The sequence below is a fragment of the Prionailurus bengalensis genome, chromosome E2 (genome assembly GCF_016509475.1).
Source record: "Prionailurus bengalensis isolate Pbe53 chromosome E2, Fcat_Pben_1.1_paternal_pri, whole genome shotgun sequence".
In the NCBI taxonomy this organism is placed as follows: domain Eukaryota; kingdom Metazoa; phylum Chordata; class Mammalia; order Carnivora; family Felidae; genus Prionailurus; species Prionailurus bengalensis.
The window spans coordinates 5,324,517-5,342,884 of record NC_057352.1 but is presented as its reverse complement, the minus strand read 5'-3'; the positions used below and the strand labels follow the sequence as shown (position 1 = coordinate 5,342,884).

Sequence of the window (18,368 nt, the reverse complement as noted above, 5' to 3'; positions counted from 1 at the left end):
AGACAGGAAATTCCTAGATCGAAATCTAAGGATCTTATGGGTCACGACACAGCAAACACCTTCAACTTCTTGATCACTTTAATTTCACTTCTCAGCCCCCATCTTCAATTCCTATGGGTAGATGCTGCACATGCAGTGGGTTTGTGTTACATCTGTGAGATCCTGAGCATAGGAAACCCTAGTATCTTAAATGAACATCTAGCATATCTGCTTGAACATTGCTGTGGAAGGAGACATGTGTTTTCATACCCAAGAAACAAATCTGTCCTCCATTCAAGAGCAAGAGGCTACCATTATATTCCAAAAATTTACATATATATGTACACACACACATAACTGGAATGACATTAAAATAAGAACTTTTGGGGCACCCTGGGTGGCTCAGTTGGTTAAGTGGCCGATTTCGGCTCAGGTCATGATCTTGCAGTCCATGAGTTCGAGCCCCGCGTTGGGCTCTGTGCTGATAGCTCAGAGCCTGGAGCCTGCTTCTGTTTCTTTGTGTCTCTCTCTCTGCCCCTCCCCCATTCACATTCTGTCTCTCTCTGCCTTTCAAAAATGAATGTTAAAAAAAATTAAAATAAGAACTTTCAATGCTTCTATACATAACCCTTAGAGAAACTTAAACTCATAGAGAAGAATCTCTCAGCAATATCCACCAGTTTGACCTTGCTTTGGCTCCTGCATAATTTTCTCATGTGTACACCACCTCATCAAGCACTAATTCTGTCATTAACCTGACACAGGATCTGGAATAAGACCTATTCAATTTACACCACGAAACATTTTCCAAGACTGTGATCAGCAAGATTCAATGCAGAAAAATCAGGTGACCTGTAGCATTCACTTTTTCAATGTCACCGTGGGTACTACATTCAACCGGGTAAAGATATCCTAATACCCATGATGGTCTACCTTGAATTTCTGTAGTGAACTTTCTAAGGGAGATGGATGAAGAAACACCTGAACTGTGCAAAAGCATAGGACTTACACGTATCTGATAAGATGAGAGAATTTTGTATTCCTTACCCAGGCAGAGCAGGTCCTAGATACCATGAAATCATGGCACATTGCAATAAAAGGGCTGATAGTGCAAAACAGATCATAATTAGGACATGTGTTCACCAACCATCTATAGGGAATATTAAAAAGTACAACACAGGGGCGCCTGGGTGGCGCAGTCGGTTAAGCATCCGACTTCAGCCAGGTCACGATCTCGCGGTCCGGGAGTTCGAGCCCCGCGTCAGGCTCTGGGCTGATGGCTCAGGGCCTGGAGCCTGTTTCCGATTCTGTGTCTCCCTCTCTCTCTGCCCCTCCCCCATTCATGCTCTGTCTCTCTCTGTCCCAAAAATAAATAAACGTTGGAAAAAAAAAAAAGAAATAGTAACAATGCTGTATATAGCAAATATATGATTTTCTTCAGATATTCAGAACAGTACCCAAAATACATTTGCCTTCATGTTTTGCTGCTCATTTTGTAGTGACATACAGAGGAAAATTAAAAACTCAATGTATCTGGAAGCTTTTACTTTAAGCTCCTTCCAACCAGGTTGATGGGGCTAATATGAATGGTCTGGAAGTCACCAAAGATGTGCATTGTACCACAATGGATACACCCCTGGCCATTCTACAAACATATCAGAAATTGTGCATCAAAAATCATGGCAGAAATCTTTTCACCCAAAAGTTTTCACTGTGGTTCAGACTCCTTTAGAGACAATGACCAATGGGTTGACTACACTCATTTCTTTGGCAAAAAAAAAAAAAAAAAAAATCTAGAAATCAATGTACAGTCAGTAAAGAGAGAGATAATGGTAAACGAGCAATTGGTTTGCCAATATTCTACATATGCTAGAGTCTGTGACATGAAATTATTGCCATTGTCAAGACCTTGCAGGTCATTCTCTCATGGATATAGAGGAATAAGCATTGATCTAAGCAAAGAGGTTCATTTAAGGCTTTTGACATCAAAATTGACATTGAGTATGTCATCTTGTGAGATTTCTAAACATCACCAGAGGTAGAAAAAGACAGAGAAACAACAAAACTCTGTTCTAAGATCACGCTGATGTCAATCCATGTCAAGAAATGACTTATGCAAGCAAATGAAAAGAAAGCACAATACAACATATTCATTAACATTGTAGTTTGTTAGCCATGTTGGGGGAAAAAGAAAAGAATAGAAAATCTCAGTCAGTACACACACCACACAACACAGGGATTTTTAATACGTTTCTTATTGAAATTGTAAAGATAATGGTATTTTTAGAAAAAGAAAAAGGAATGTGACTCTGTGGTCTCAATATAAAGGAAGATTTTTTTTTTTTAATTTTTTTTTTCAACATTTATTTATTTTTGGGACAGAGAGAGACAGAGCATGAACGGGGGAGGGGTAGAGAGAGAGGGAGACACAGAATCGGAAGCAATATAAAGGAAGATTTTTTTTTTTTTAATTTTTTTTTTCAACATTTATTTATTTTTGGGACAGAGAGAGACAGAGCATGAACGGGGGAGGGGCAGAGAGAGAGGGAGACACAGAATCGGAAGCAGGCTCCAGGCTCCGAGCCATCAGCCCAGAGCCTGACGCGGGGCTCGAACTCACGGACCGCGAGATCGTGACCTGGCTGTAGTCGGACGCTTAACCGACTGCGCCACCCAGGCGCCCCTAAAGGAAGATTTCTAATAATGATGAAAAAAAACCCCACTAATCATGAAAAGGAAGTATAGAGGACAAACATTTATGTTTCTTTTTTAAAAAAAAATTTTTTTTTCAACGTTTTTTATTTATTTTGGGACAGAGCGAGACAGAGCATGAACGGGGAAGGGGCAGAGAGAGAGAGGGAAACACAGAATCGGAAACAGGCTCCAGGCTCTGAGCCATCAGCCCAGAGCCTGACGCGGGGCTCGAACTCCCGGACCGCCAGATCGTGACCTGGCTGAAGTCGGACGCTTAACCGACTGCGCCATCCAGGCGCCCGGAAACATTTATGTTTCTTGATCTCAGTGGCTTACAGACACATGATCAGCTTGTGAAAGTCCCTTGAGATGTTCACTTATCAATTGTACATGTGACTTTACTTAAAAAAAAAACTCCATTAAAAAATAGAAGTAAATAGATAAGTATCAATGTATATATACTGACAAATTGATACTAAATGTAGAAAGTAATTTTACACGGTGACTAGATTTTAAAAGCATGCTTCAAAAAAAGCATGCTTTAATTTCTATCTAAAGCAATATGTTACTGAGTACACAATGTCCACAGAAATAGAATGATATGTAGAAGTATTTTCTGAATATGAATACAAGAAAACACAGGTAACAAAAAATAAAAAAAAATGTATATAAGATGTAAGAAAAACAAACGTGGTAAATCTAAGCCCCAATATCTTCACTGGAATATTAACATAAATAAACACTATGTTCCTGGTAACACTAAACTTTGCTTGAAGATAGTACATTGGAATTTTCCTAGAACTATACCTAAAACAGGATGATAAAATTGAAAAAACAAACAAAAAAGACAAACAAAAACCATGTAGTCATAACCAAACAACCAGCAAGACAATATATCATATAAAATAATTTTTAACAGACAAGGATTTTGTAATTATACTAATAGTGTTATTTTCAATATTAAGTTACATTATTTCAACATTTTACTTCATGGATAACAAGCAATCTGTGTGTATGCATATTTATACATACACACACACAGATATATACCCCCCAAATATAAATAAATAAATACACACACACACACACACACACATATACTTATGTGTATATATGCATGTATCTGTGTGCGTGTATGTGTATATATAAATATATAAATATATAAATATAAATATATATATAACACATACATATATATGTGTGTGTGTATACATGTACAAATATAAACACATGTATATACGGAAACCTTTCTTTTTTAGCTCATGAGACATAAAAACATTCATCACAGAGAACTGACAGATTGACATCATTAGGATGGTGACATAGGTAGTTCCCACTTCAGTACTTCTCAGAAGAAACTGAATTGGCAATTATTCACATTAGACATCACTGGGCAAATCTCAATACCCCAACATAACAGGTAGTGAAAATGAATTCTTCTCCTTCCATTGAACAAATGTAAATGGGAGTAGAACATGCTACCGTACTTTATTTTACTGGTTTCTACAACTGATAGACATTCTTTTTCCACTCAGGTCCAAATGGGTGTAAGGACAGCCTAGGCCATGAAACAACATAGGGACATCTAGCCTAAAAACTGGGTAGGCTGTTTAGAGCAGAAATATGCTCAGTATTGGTGACTGGTGACCTGCTTCCAGACTAATCAGTGCTCTGCACACAGTTCAGAGACAGGATTAAACTTGTCACAGGGTTGGGGCACCTGGGTGGTGCAGTTGGTTAAGCGTCTGATTTCAGCCAGGTCACGATCTTGCAGTCCGTGAGTTCGAGCCCCGCGTCGGGCTCTGGGCTGATGGCTCAGAGCCTGGAGCCTGTTTCCGATTCTGTGTCTCCCTCTCTCTCTGCCCCTCCCCCGTTCATGCTCTGTCTCTCTCTATCTCAAAAATAAATAAACGTTGAAAAAAAAAATTTAAACTTGTCACAGGGCCAAGTGGAAGTGAGGGAGGTTTCTGCCAGCTGTGGGTCAGGATCCTTGGAAGGTCACCCATCAACACCAGATCAGACCTATGTTGGGCTTATATACGTGCAATGTCAGTGCTTTCGGGAACTACCCACGGGTCTTTCTGGTTCTATTAGTGTCCAGCAGCTTTCTTCTTCAACATCAACTTTGTCATATGACATCTTCAAGCTATGCCCACAATGTTTAAGTCATCCAATATCCCCTCTCCATCAACCCCCATACATCTGGGTCTGTCAAACTACAGTTACCTATGGCATCCAACAGCATCTAGTCCTTAGTACCACTGGGGAATTCATTAAATCACAAAGAAAAAAGGATCTGACTTCCCTCAATCCCAGAAAACCACCATGTTGGTTCCCAAGTCCACATCTCTGTCACAAGAAGTTTCCTAAGACCTTACAGTGACCAAAGGGAGCCTCCTACTCTGTCCTTCCTTGCCTTTCAGGACTTCTCCATATTTGCTTTTAGTAAGATCTATCTTCCTCTCAAAATATACTATCCTCATGTTTTATCTGTCCTCACAACTCTCTCAGTACCAAGTGCCTGAAATAATCCTGTGGTCCATTGATGGTGTTTTTTCTGTTCTTCCAGGGAAGTGGTGACAAAATGGTATTTAAATATTAGAGATGGACTCAAATGATCTAATTACCAACCATTTCCTATTATATTAACAAATTCTAGAGGCACCTGGTGGTTCCATCAGTTTAGCATCGGACTTCAGCTCAGGTCATGATCTCACATTTTGTGAGTTTGAGCTCCGCATCAGGTTCTGTGCTGACAGTGCAGATTCTGCTTGGGATTCTTTCTCTTTCCCTCTGTCTGTCTGTCTGTCTCTCTTTCGCAAGATGATTAAATAAACTTAAAAAAATTAAAAATTCCAAGCTATTAAGAACACACAAGTGCCTACAGGGCTTACATGGGAGGGGAAGATTCTCCTTAACACAGCAAAGAAAAACACTGTGATGGCTACATCAGTGGAATGGGGATGAGGAGACAGAAGAACTGGAGATGACTTGTAAAGAAAATGAGTAAAATTTATCCTTCTAGAACTCAGTCTCTCATGCAGCCTAGGACAGATGTCCTTCCCCACAAAAAGAATTTGTGCCAATGCTTCAGCCTAGATGTTTTTTATTTCTTACCTTGGACTGCACCAATCTTAATAGAATATTGTTTTCTTCCTACATTTAGAACATCTACTAAATTCTCAGCACTGTCCATGTCTTTTTCCCTTGAAATAAATGTGAAAACAACCCATGACTCTCCAAGTTTCCACCTTATCAAATTGTCCTACTAAAGTGAGTAACATGGATGGTATCAATTCCAAGAAGGGAAAAGAACATTAACTAAAGAAATCTTACTCAGTGTTCTTCTCCAATTGAGAAGGAAGGAAATGTATTGGTTAAACTACATGGAATATGCTCCCTGTAGAATTATTCCTATATTCAAATTAACATTTGATCACCATGTCATTTCATGCCAATAATCTTAAAATCCCTGAGCAAGTCATATAAGCAACAGTTCATGAACATTGGAACATGAAAACAGAGTAGATCCTACATGACTAATAGCCAGGTAGATAAGACAGGATTTGTATGGGGAGATTCTCAAACCAAGATACACAGAGATTTAGGGGATATAAGTTTAATACAATGTAGAGAGAATTATTCCCATTATAAATCTGTAACATTTTTGATTGTCAGGAAATCATCAATTTTGAAATTTGAAATATCCTCATTTGAACTAATATTCCCATTCCTTCTGAAGATACAGGTTTGCATACACACATATACACATGCATACTTCTTCCTAATTAGTACCGTCACTCCAAAATCCATCTTTAGCTTAATATAATATATTGCATTCTGGGCATATCAAAATCATAAAACTCTGTTCTGTATGCTCACCAAAACCACACAAGCAAAACCAAAACAAAACTAAAAAACACATAGGATAAGACTAGTGATTGAGAATTCTGTAGATATGTCTTACATTTGTAGTGACTTTGTTGAATTAACAATTGTTAAGTAGAACCCCTGTGTATTATTTTGTGAGCCATGGATCAACAAACAACAACAATAACAACAAATTGAAATAATTTACTGCTCATAGATAATGGAGAATGTACACAATATGCCATGAGAGTAACATGGAGAGGTCAAGATTGAGTGCAGGGAGAGAGAATGGCAGGGATTGGGGCAGATGCCTTTTTGGGGCACATGGTTGAACTACTTCAGAGTTCCTGATCTAAGTCTAGAATGCACAATTCAGATAAAAATGAAGGGAGAATTGCAGACTCTGTGGGGCTCTTCTCTAAGGGACGCACAAGGTAAATATACTGAGAGTGGGAACTCTTATACAAATGATGATCGGGGAATTCCTATGAAGAACTTATATTTGCTTGTGACTGTGGGGCTGTTCTCTAGTGTGTTTGCTATTAGGTGGAGCTAGAGTCAGTTCAAACCCCCTGCAGTCAGCCTGGTTATACAAAATGGATTCCAAGGCAGCAGTATCAGGAAATTGTTCAGGTACATTCTCAATAATACTCCTATATCATCCTTATTAAAAGCACCTAAAGCCCCAGCACTTACAAAAAGGAAGAAAAGATATAATATGTAAACTTTGGGAAAATTAAGTTCAAATAATTGGAGGTTTAACACCACTGGGAAAAGAGATTATTAGTGATATCACCCCACTGCTTAAAAAGCACCCCTTGAATAATGCAGGTGTTTGGTGTTCCCACCACCCATGCAGCTGAAAATCCGTGTACAAGTTTGACTCCCCAACACGTTATTTTAATAGCTTACTATTGAAGAGAAACCTTATCAATAATAGTCAGTTAACACATATTTGATATGTTATAGTTGCTGTATATGGTATTCCTATAACAAAGGAAGTTCAAGAAAATATTTAAAAAGTCAAAAGGAAGAGAAATTATATTTACAGTACTGTACTATAAATAAATCTGCCTATAAGTGGACCCACACAGTTCAAAACCATGCTGTATGAGGGTCAAGTGTAATTTGGGTTACTGTCTGTTTACCTGCAAACTTGATGAAGGTGGGGTAAGCTAAGGCTGGTATAGGATAACACTTCTTTCATTACACAGCATAAAATCCATTCAGGGTTATTAATGGGTATATATTAATTTCAAATACACTCTAAGCAAACTACTGCAAAATCACTGTATGACCTTGGCCAAAATGCACATTACTGTTTTTCAAGAACCATTCTTGTTCTTCTGATATAATGATCTGTGAGTTGTACTTTCCATGCTACCCAAATTAAGGCTAATTATTGAGTAAAAGTAGATTTACACTAATCTTACATCTTTTTATAGAAGAGTAGCTATACTTTCCTCAGATATCTGTGAAAATATCTTTATTTTAACTGCATAAATAATATTCTTGACTTGTAACAATTGCTATTATGAAGATCTACTCAGATTTTCATGAGTTGCTACAGTATTTTTTCTATACACTAATTAGCAAAACATTTAAATTCAGAATGTTTCTCTAACTTAAAAAAACTTTTTTTAATGTTTATATTTGAAGGAGAGACAGAGCAGGGGACAAAGACAGACAGACAGGGGAGGGGCTGAGAGAGGGAGACACAGAATCTCAAGAAGGCTCCAGGCTCTGAGCTGTCAGCACAGAGCCTCAACAATAGGCTATTTCCATGGAAAAGTAGGTATGGTTTTAAGTTCTGGGGACTCAAAAGATACACAGAGATTTTCAATGGTAGAGGGGTTAGTGCCCCTTACCCTACACTGATGTAAGTGATCTCGGTATTTTAACTTTGGATTTTTCTCTGTAATAAACACTCTGATTTAGAATCATGTTTGAAAAGTGGTATTGACTTACTGCTTCCTGCTGTGAATTCTCTGATTTTGTTTAGATTTGCCTTTTCATTACATAGATTGCCAAATGTCTACATATTTCAAGTTTTTATCCTTTATAAAGACTGGTTTTTACTGATGTGTGTGTTAAAACCCAAAGTCTTTCCTTATTCATTACATTTCTAGGGTTTCTATCCAGTATGTTTTCTCTACTTAAGGTTCTGTTCCAGGTAAAGACTTTGCCAGTTTTCTTGCTATTTGTAAGTTATCTCCCCAGTATGTCTCATGTTGAATACTTGTACTTACAAACTAAACACTTCACCACATACTTTACATTTGTAGGGTTTCACTCAGTATGTTTTTCTGATGTTCAGGAAGTTTTTAGTTGTGATTAACAACTTTGCCATTTATTTATTTTTGTGTATGTGTACACCTACATATATACCTACATCAGTCAGCCTTCTCCCCAGTATGTATCTCCTTAGGTCGATAAGTTTTGAACCATAAAGACTTTGCCTTGTTTAAATTTGTTACATTTCTTCCCATTATGAAATCTCTGCTGTTGAGTGAATTTTGAAGAACAATTAAAAGCTGTCCCAGAGTTATCAAAACCACAATGAGATACCACCTCACAGCTGTCAGAATGTCTCACATTAACAACTCAGGCAACAACAGATGTTGGCAAGGATGCAGAGAAAGAGAATCTCTTTTGCATTGCTGGTAGGAATGTAAACTGGTACAGCCAGTCTGGAAATCAGTATGGAGGTTCCTCAAAAAACTAAAAATAGAACTACCCTACGACCCAGCAATTGCACTACTAGGCATTTATCCAAGGGATACAGGTGTGCTGTTTTGAAGGGACACATGCACCCCAATGGTTATAGCAGCACTATTAACAATAGCCCAAGTATGGAAAGAGTCCATACACATACACACAATGGAGTATTACTCGGCAATCAAAAAGAATGAGATCTTGCCATTTGCAACTACGTGGATAGAACTGGAGGGTATTATGCTAAGTGAAATTTGTCAGTCAGAGAAAGAGAAAAATCATATGACTTCACTCATATGAGGACTTTAAGAGACAAAACAGATGAACATAAGGGAAGGGAAACAAAAATAATATAAAAACAAGGAGGGGGAAAAACAAAAGAGACTCATAAATGTGGAGAACAAACTGAGGGTTATGGGAGGGATTGTGGGAGGGGGGGTGGGCTAAATGGGTAAGGGACACTAAGGAATCTACTCCTGAAATCATGGTTGCACTATATGCTAATTTGGATGTGAATTAAAAAAATACAATTATTTTTTTTTTTAATTAAAAAAAAAAAAAAGCTGTCCCAGAGGTGTTATATTTGCTAGTCTTCTCTGCAGTAAGGATATAATGTACGGTAAGATTTGAGCTTTCATAGAAGACTTTTCCATAGCTTTTACTTTCACACTGGCTCTCTGGAGATGGAGTTCTCTGATGTTTATTAGGACTTGACCCTCGATTCATATTTTTCCCACACTCATTGCCTTTGTAAGTTCTATCTCCATTATTAACACCTCAGTAATCCAAATGATAGCATCCTCACTAAAGGCCTTCCTAGAACAAAGCACATAAATGCTTGCTCCAAATTCAGTATTATATGATAACTATTGAACACTGATGTTTGGATAATCTCCACTCCCCCCCCCCCCCGTGTTTATCAAAATTAGAGACTTTGAAACAGGGGGAATTATGCGTTGGTGGAAGAATAATGAACCCTCCAAACAGGCCTTCTCAAATCAATCGTATTTAGAATTTTTATCTTCCTTTTCAAATGCCAAATTTGTGGAATTAATCCAGTTGTATATTTGAAGTGCTTTCAGCAATTACTTCTGGTATGGACGAGGTGATTTTCCTGCATTTCCAAATGTCCTTCCAGAGAATGTGTAGGTTTAAAAATGGATTTTTGGATTTTACTTCAAAGACATTGTTCTGCAAATATAACTGACTTAAGGAGGGGTTTTCCCCCAAATGTTTTCTATACTTGATCTCTTCTAGCAGTAGGATTTCATTACAAGTAATTGTCTCTTTTTGGTTACATCCAGTATAATATACTTTCTGCATTTCTTATGCCCCCTTCATCTTCCTCGTCATTTTCTTAAGTAGAAATACTCAGAGACACAGCTTCTACTTCTTCCCATATCACTGTACCAAATGACTCTCCTTTGGTACAGGAGAGTCTCCCGGTGCCAACAAGCCTAGGGTGTTACAGAAAGATACAACTAAAAGACACAAAAGAAGTCATTGCAGTTACTACACTGACAGGCATATATGTAAAAAGGCTAATATGCAAAATTAATACCCATGATAGGACAGCAGCAGAATAGAGAAATAGTAGGCAACAGGATTTTACTCTTTCATGGAGACAAAATATAGACCAAAGAACCTTCTTGAGTGCTCCAGAAGCCAGTTAGCAGAACACAGCACATCCAGACAAGTGTAAAAGAAGATCCACATTGAAAAAACAAAGAACGTGTAGGACACTTGCCTACAGCAGCTGCTCACCCTCCCTGACACTCCATGGCAACACTGTGAGAAAAGTCTTCCCTCTGTCGAGGAGAGAAACAAATGTATGTTCAATGATCTGGTTTCTTTGTTGTCTTGAGGGACTTGTTTCTGTCATGCACGGCATGGAAAACAGAAGAAATGAGAGCATCCTCTGGATACACTGTGGTGGCTGCTCAGACAAAAGGTGAGCATTTGTTCAAACACTGGGGAGACTACAGAGCTGAAGACAGAGAGAGGAAGGTATCACGAGCTCTAAAGAGTAACTACACTTTTTAAAGTTTGCAGTTACAGAAATTCAGACATGACAAGTGCCCAGAATGTGTCACTGTCCCCAGAATTACTATAATTTGTGTTCTTCTGTACAACAAAAGTCCATAATCCTGAGCCCAAAGGCTGTAGGTTTTTTTGTTTGTTTTTGTTTTGTTTTGTTTTACCTTTGGTGGGGTTTTTTGCTTGTTTTTTTTTTTAAATTCACAAATATCAACCAAAGATATAAAGGGATACAAAGAAATAGGAAATTGTGTTCCAACTAGAGGAACAAAATATATCTCCAAAACTGGTATTAAATTAATAAAGTAGTATTAATTGCTTGACAAAGAATTAAAAATAACCATCATAAAGATGCTTATGGAGGAAGAAGAAAAATAGATATGTAACTAAAATATACCAGGAAAACTATTCATGACCAAAATGTAAACCCAAGGAAACAAATTATAACCAATAGTTAACAAGAAATTGGGAGACAAAAAGTATAATTACTGAATTTAAAAATACATTAAGGGGTCAGTGACAGACTTGATCAAGCAGAAAAAAGAATCAGACAACCTAAAATACTCTTGTATTAAACTATGTACGAAGAATCAAAGGACAGAGTCTAGAGACTCATGCAACACCAACTGGTAATTCAATATGTACATTAAGGGAACTCCTGAAGAGAGGGGAGGGAAAGGGGGCAGAGCACTGACATCAAGAAGTCAAGTCTGTATGTGGAAAGAAGAGACAAATGATACAAGCTCAGTCAATTCACAGCAGGATAAATGTCAAGACATGAACACAGTGACATCTTATACTTAACCTATCAAAACTCACAAGTGAAAAGAGAAATTTGAACCAGCATGGAAAAAGCCACTCATCTCTTACAAGAGAGCTCCTGTAAGACTAGTATTGGGGTTCTCAGTAGAACGTATGGAGGCAGTACGTGGGCCAATGTATTCAAGTATTGAAAGGTCAAGACACATCCATTAAGAATACCCTACCTGGCAAAACCGTTTTCCACGAATGTAGAAATAGAGACTTTCCCAATAAAAACCCCTCTGAGTTTACAAGTAGACCTGTCCTACAAGAAATATTAAAGGAGGTCCTTCTGGTTGAAATAATAGGATTGTAAATAGTAACTGAAACCACATGAGAACATAAAACTCTCTGCTAAATATAAAAATTTACACAATTGGGCCACTCAGTTGGCCCACTCAGTTGGGTGGTGACTCAGTTGGTTAAGCGACCGACTTTGGCTCAGATCATGATCTCAAGGCCCATGAGTTCTACCCCCCATCAGGCTCTGTGCTGACAGTCCAAGCCTGGGGTCGGTTTCAGATTCTGTGTCTCTCACTCTCTCTGCCTCTCCACATTTGCACTCTCTCACTCTCTCTCTCAATAATAAAAACACATTAAGAATTTTTTTTTAAATGCACAAATATAGAAACCTGTCATGTTGTAATGAGGTAGCACAAGTCACTTTAATTTCTGCTACAGTATTTTTTTTTCAGTAGGAGTATAAAATATCAGGGACACCTGGGTGTTTCAGTGGATTAAGCATCAGACTTCAGCTCAGGTCATGATCTCATGGTTCAAGAGTCTGAACCCCACATCAGGCTCCATGCTTACAGCACAGAGCCTGCTTCCAATCCTTTGACCCCCTTGCTCTCTGCCCCTTCCCTGCTCATTCTCCCTATATAAATAAATAAACAAATCTTAAAGAAGTACAAAAATCATAAATCTAGGTAATAAATTACATATTAAAAGATAGAATTTGTGATATCAGTAATTTAAGGTGGGTGCAGGGATGGAGCTTATAAGTAGAATAATTTTGTATGCAATTATCAGTTTAAAATGGGTTTTTATATCTTTAAGATGTTTTAAGTAACCTTTAAGTAAACCACAAAGAAAATATTATAGAGGACACAAAAGTTAATGAGAATGGTACCAAAGCATGTCCTGGGTACGACACCCAATTAAAGATAAAAAAAAAAATCTAAACTTGATACACAGGTAGAGTATTATTATTAGTAGTATTATTAGTATTATTATTTTGAGAGAGAGAGAGCTGGGGAAGGGCAGGAGAGGGAGAGAGAATCTCAAGCAGGTTCCATTCTCAGCTCATAACCTGACATGGGGCTCAATCTCCTTACTCTAGGGCTCTCACAGCAATGGGGAAGCTCTCAGATTATGGAGGCCCTCACCGTGGATGTGGTGGACCTTCAGTGGAGCTGAAGGACAGTCCTTGGAGAATCAAAGAGCATGATGTGGTAGACAGCAGATGTCCCTCTGGGAGAGGGAAAGACCTAAAACTCGGCTTTGTAAATGAATTTCCATTCAAGGAGAGCTACCTGAACAACATTTTAAGACCCATCTTCCTCCTTCACATTTGGACCTCATTTGTGTCATCTGCTTCACTTCCACCTACCTGGGTGTAAGGCTACTGTCTCCTTTCTCTTCACACCCCACAGCTCCTTCTCTTGTTCCAAAACAATGACCAGGTCTGGTTTTGACACAAGACCTGTTTATCAGAAAGAAGGAATATAATTATCGCTGGAGATTCTATCTTTCAACCCAGTATTGTACTCAGCAAACAAGAAGGGACATAGGAGAATTCTAAAAAAATGATTTCCCAAAGAGAGTTGCACAAGAAAAAGCCCCTTTAGAACATGCAGGAGGAGTTTCAAATATTCACATCATGGCCTGCGTTCCAAGTACTACCAATACAATAAGGAATAAAAATTGGAGTTTAAGATTTGGGCAATACCATCTTATGCCACTCAATGTTTAGAATTGACATTAATCTTCAGAAATGGTGATGATACCTTAAAAAAAAGGGGAGACTAAAGCTGAAAAAGAAACATCATGAAGATATTTCTCTACATCTACAAATCCTTACCTCCTTCCCTTACTGCAGGAATCTCAATTTCAGTCATGCAAAGAGGAAGCTTCCAAGAGAGAGTTGTCAAAGGAAGGAACAAAACTCTGAGGGTGGTGTGGGAAATCTAGAAGGCGTTACCCTTACCCAAGAAAAGGAGGTGTCCATAGGTCTCTAACATCACATCCATGTACAGTTCCCTCTGACTGTGATTCAGGCATCCCCACTCCTCCTGAGAGAATTCTATTGCCACATCTCTGAAGGTCAGCAGTCCCTGCAATAAATACCACAGTTACAAAGAAGTGGCCATTGGCATAGTTCATAATGGTACCTAAGATGAAAGAGGGAATTATTGTCACCAGATAGACTACAAGAACTGACGTTCACCACTTACCTGCATGTACCTACTGACCATATTCCTCATTTCACTTAGCCTCTTTTTTATATTTTAACTTTTACTTCTGGCAAAACACCCTGTGGACACAGTCTCCTGTCATGGAAACAGAAAACATTCAACAAAATATAATGACTGTCCTAAGAAAGAGCTTGGGCAGGCCAATTTGAGCTTAAATCAACTCATATTTATGTATATGGATGATGGAGTTAACACATGGAGTGAGGACAGCTATCTTAACCTCTTGTAATACCAAAATCTCCACCCAAGGAAGAACACAAACCTCACCTACATAACACAAAGTATGCATAGAAGTGTTCTCTTAAGTCACATGTATGACATTATGTCCAGTTCTACATAAGATGACCAGGTTCCACTTCCTCATTATCCACCCAAATCTAAAATAAAAGGAAATCATCACACACACACACACACCCTTGATCTAAGAGTCTCCTTTGGAAGTTATTCCCTCTGATCTTCTTATCGGCTGCAAATCAATTTTCCTTTGTGTGACAACCCCAGCTGCTGCACTTTCTATTATGACTCTATTATCTTGGAGGATTTTAAGACACACAAATACATCAATTATGTGATTATTGTTTTCATTTTCTCAACATATAAAGCAGTAAATAAAAGGGTATTTCTGTGACCAGAGTGTGGAGTAAAATAAAAATTTATTAGGGCTTTTTTTCTTTTTGTTATTCTGTCATATTTAGCTGTTTTCTCCTTTTTATCTCCACCTGGTGATGACACTCAGTGGGAGAACATCAAGGGGACAGATGATTCTTTCTCCTCAAGGAAACTCCCACATGTTATCAACTCTAAAGACAGCTGCCTTAGCCTTTCCTAACTCCTACTAAAATTCTCAACTGACCGATCTTCCCTCATAGGTAGGAACATCTCTATGCCCTTATTCATCAGGAAGAAGCTACGGAAGAGGAGACCTTCCACTTTAACAACCTTAAAGACGTAAGGGTCAAAGTTGTTAAAGGAGGAAAATGATGAGTGATACAAGGTCAAGAGACACGTAGCTTAAATAAAACTTCCTTGCACCTTGCAGCCCAATGATAGACACCTGAGATAGGCAGAACATTCCCTTCCTGAAGGAAATCATAGCTGCTTTTGTGCCTTCATGGTTTTTTTTTAATTCAATTCTTGAGACAGGCAGAGTATGACATCCTTTATCAATGGACTGAAAGTTATAAGGAAATTTAATTGAAGCTACATTTCTTTTGCCTTAGTTATCATCAGAAGCTACAAGCAAAGAGAAACTCAGAAGAAAGAAGTTTTCAGCTGAAATGTGATGGTTTCTGCACATCGCTCAGCAAATCTAAGATCTTTAGGAAAGATGGGGGGAAAAGATGAACGTTATAGGGGAGAAATCTGGAATAGAGAACAAGGACAGTTAAAGAAGTGAACAACAACTGTAAGGAAACAAACTGCTCTCAGTGCCTAAGAAACACCAAAGGACACATGATCACTGGTGTGTTCTGTTAAATCAGATTATCAGTCTAATTATGAGAGAATACAGTGGATTTATACAAACTTCAATCACATATACTTTCAGTAGAGGCTGCTTTGAGGCAAACAGTTTCAAGCAATGGATTGTAGAGGAGTCCACAGGGCCCACCTGGCTGAAGAGAGGCAGGCCCAGCCGGTGACCTGCCTTAAAATATCTATAGGCCTTAACTAACAAATGGATACTTACAACCAGGCAGAATTACCACATGAGGGCAAATTCCACAAGTCACCATACAAACTGATCTTCTCCCTGCAAAATCAGCCCCAAGTCACTGCCTCAAGGCAAGAGCCTCTCCTCGGCTATCCTGCCCACCACTCCCTTGAGGTGTATTCATAAATCTTATTCTGCCACAGGTGAATTCTTTTCACCACTCATGCCCTCAGAATCCACAGGATCATTGCCCCATATTTGGGAGCCCCATCTGAATGGGAGAAACACCACATTTAGATGGCTGTTTCCCTGTCCTGTAATGTCTAGTATATTTTAAACAGAGTATCTTTTTCACATTTTACAAAGCAAGACTGCTCTCCCCCTGCTTTTTTAACTTTCCAAGTTATTCAGGCCTCATATCCATTCTCTGGTTTTTTGCATTTATTATTTGGTGCAAAAAGTTCGTTTTATTATAACACAAAGAGAGGACCTGTGGGCACCAAGATCCACAGTGGGGTTGTGAAGAGTGACTATGCAGCCAGGGGAGGGAAAGGCAAAAGGGAGGTCTCCAGAAGGATTCCCATATGCTTAAGAGGACTCCTAAGATACTGGGAGCCTTGTATTTTTCATTTTCTTCATCCTGCTCTACAGAGAGGTACTAAATGGGGAAACTAAATGGGAACTGTTCTCCTCAACTGAAATCCCACCACCAGACCCCATCAGCAACTGGAATCTTGGACTTAACAACTTCCCTTTTGGATCTGTCCTAAAAGGAATGTTTGCAATACTTGCAGGACTTTAACCTCAAAGTGACAAGTGTTGACGTCCTGGTAAAAGCCTTGTTTGAGAGCATAGAGTAGATTCCTGCATATAGGGGAGAAAAGTTCTAAAACCCAACCTTGAGTATCATTCCTGAGAAGGTTGTAAAGCTTTGGTGAAAACATAAGGCAGAAACACCAAACACAGAAAAACCAACATTTGTGATTTCTACATGCATGGAATTTTAGGGGGAAAAGATGACACGGCCTCCGACCTGGAACACCAGGCTTACCTTAGAGCTGGCCATTTCTTCTTCTTTCCCCTTGTCCTCTAGGTTTCTTTCTCAGAAGGTATTTGTGAACAAATCACACATGCATTAGGAGAAAATGCCCTTAAAGGCACCAACAGAACGTCTTCAAAAGAAAAGTGCTCACTGGTAGGCAGGACTTTGGAATGCAGAACACAAAACTTCCTAATTTTTTGTGTCAGGAGCTTTTCAGAAACGGAGACTATGTACTTGGAGCCCAATTCTGACTTTTTCTTCTATAGTTTCAGTGGCTTCCACTCCCACAGGCACTCGCAAATTCTGCTACAGCATAGGAACAGTGTGCTGCGCAGACCTAATCCTCCCACACTCACATAGAGGAGACCCTGTTACCTCTCCTTGAGCAAAAGCCTGCACTCAAATCTCATAAATTAATGGGAAGCCTTGCCAACTGACTCTGGCCTCAGGGAGAATCACCTGGAGCACTTAATTAAGCCAACACTGTTGTTTCAATCCACACCAATTGACAGAATCTGAGGAGGGGGGCAACAGCAAGGGTCGGTTTTGAAACGCCACACGGAATCCCTTTGGGAACCATTTAGGGAAGTAAGGAAGGCTGTGGTTATTATCCAGGTTTAAACCCATTTCTTCTCCAGTGATCAGAGTTTCTGGACATTGGAAAGAAGAGAGTTACAAATTTAAGAGCCAAACACACCTTCAGCTCTTTAGCCGACCTTTCCCATGTCTCCCTAATTCCCAATGACAGGGCTCCAAGGAACCAAAGGCATCTTCCTAGTCCTCCCTGTCAACTGGCTTGGAGAAACTATTCTCTGCACTGGGAATAAAACTGTTTGTGTCCTTATAGCTGAGCTACACTTTTAGTGCTCAAACCCAGTGCTACCAGCAGCCCCTGCCTCAGAGAGCTAAAACAGTTCGAAAAATATGGGTCTCCCATAAATAACAATGTGTCCCTGTCTATGAATTTATTCCTTTGTGTCTAGGCCTTTTGAGCATTACACACCCATTTCTCCTTAGTTTATCTGCCCCAATTCATTCACTGGACTGAGATTTCTTTGAAAAATGTCATGTCAGAAATTCTTTTTCCCGCAAAGGGGAAAAT

At 38.9% G+C, this 18,368-nt stretch overlaps 1 protein-coding gene across 1 annotated transcript; it reads right to left on the bottom strand.

Annotated features, from left to right (window-relative positions):
• Window positions 1-13,446: 13,446 nt before the first annotated feature.
• Window positions 13,447-14,558, bottom strand: LOC122495238 (putative protein ZNF720). The gene is made up of 3 exons (XM_043600988.1): window positions 14,553-14,558; window positions 14,306-14,432; window positions 13,447-13,801 (listed from the first exon to the last, which is right to left on the bottom strand). The coding sequence occupies exons 1-3, from the start codon at window positions 14,556-14,558 to the stop codon at window positions 13,695-13,697; spliced, it is 240 nt and encodes a 79-aa protein (XP_043456923.1). The 3' UTR covers window positions 13,447-13,694.
• Between the last annotated feature and the right edge of the window lie 3,810 nt (window positions 14,559-18,368).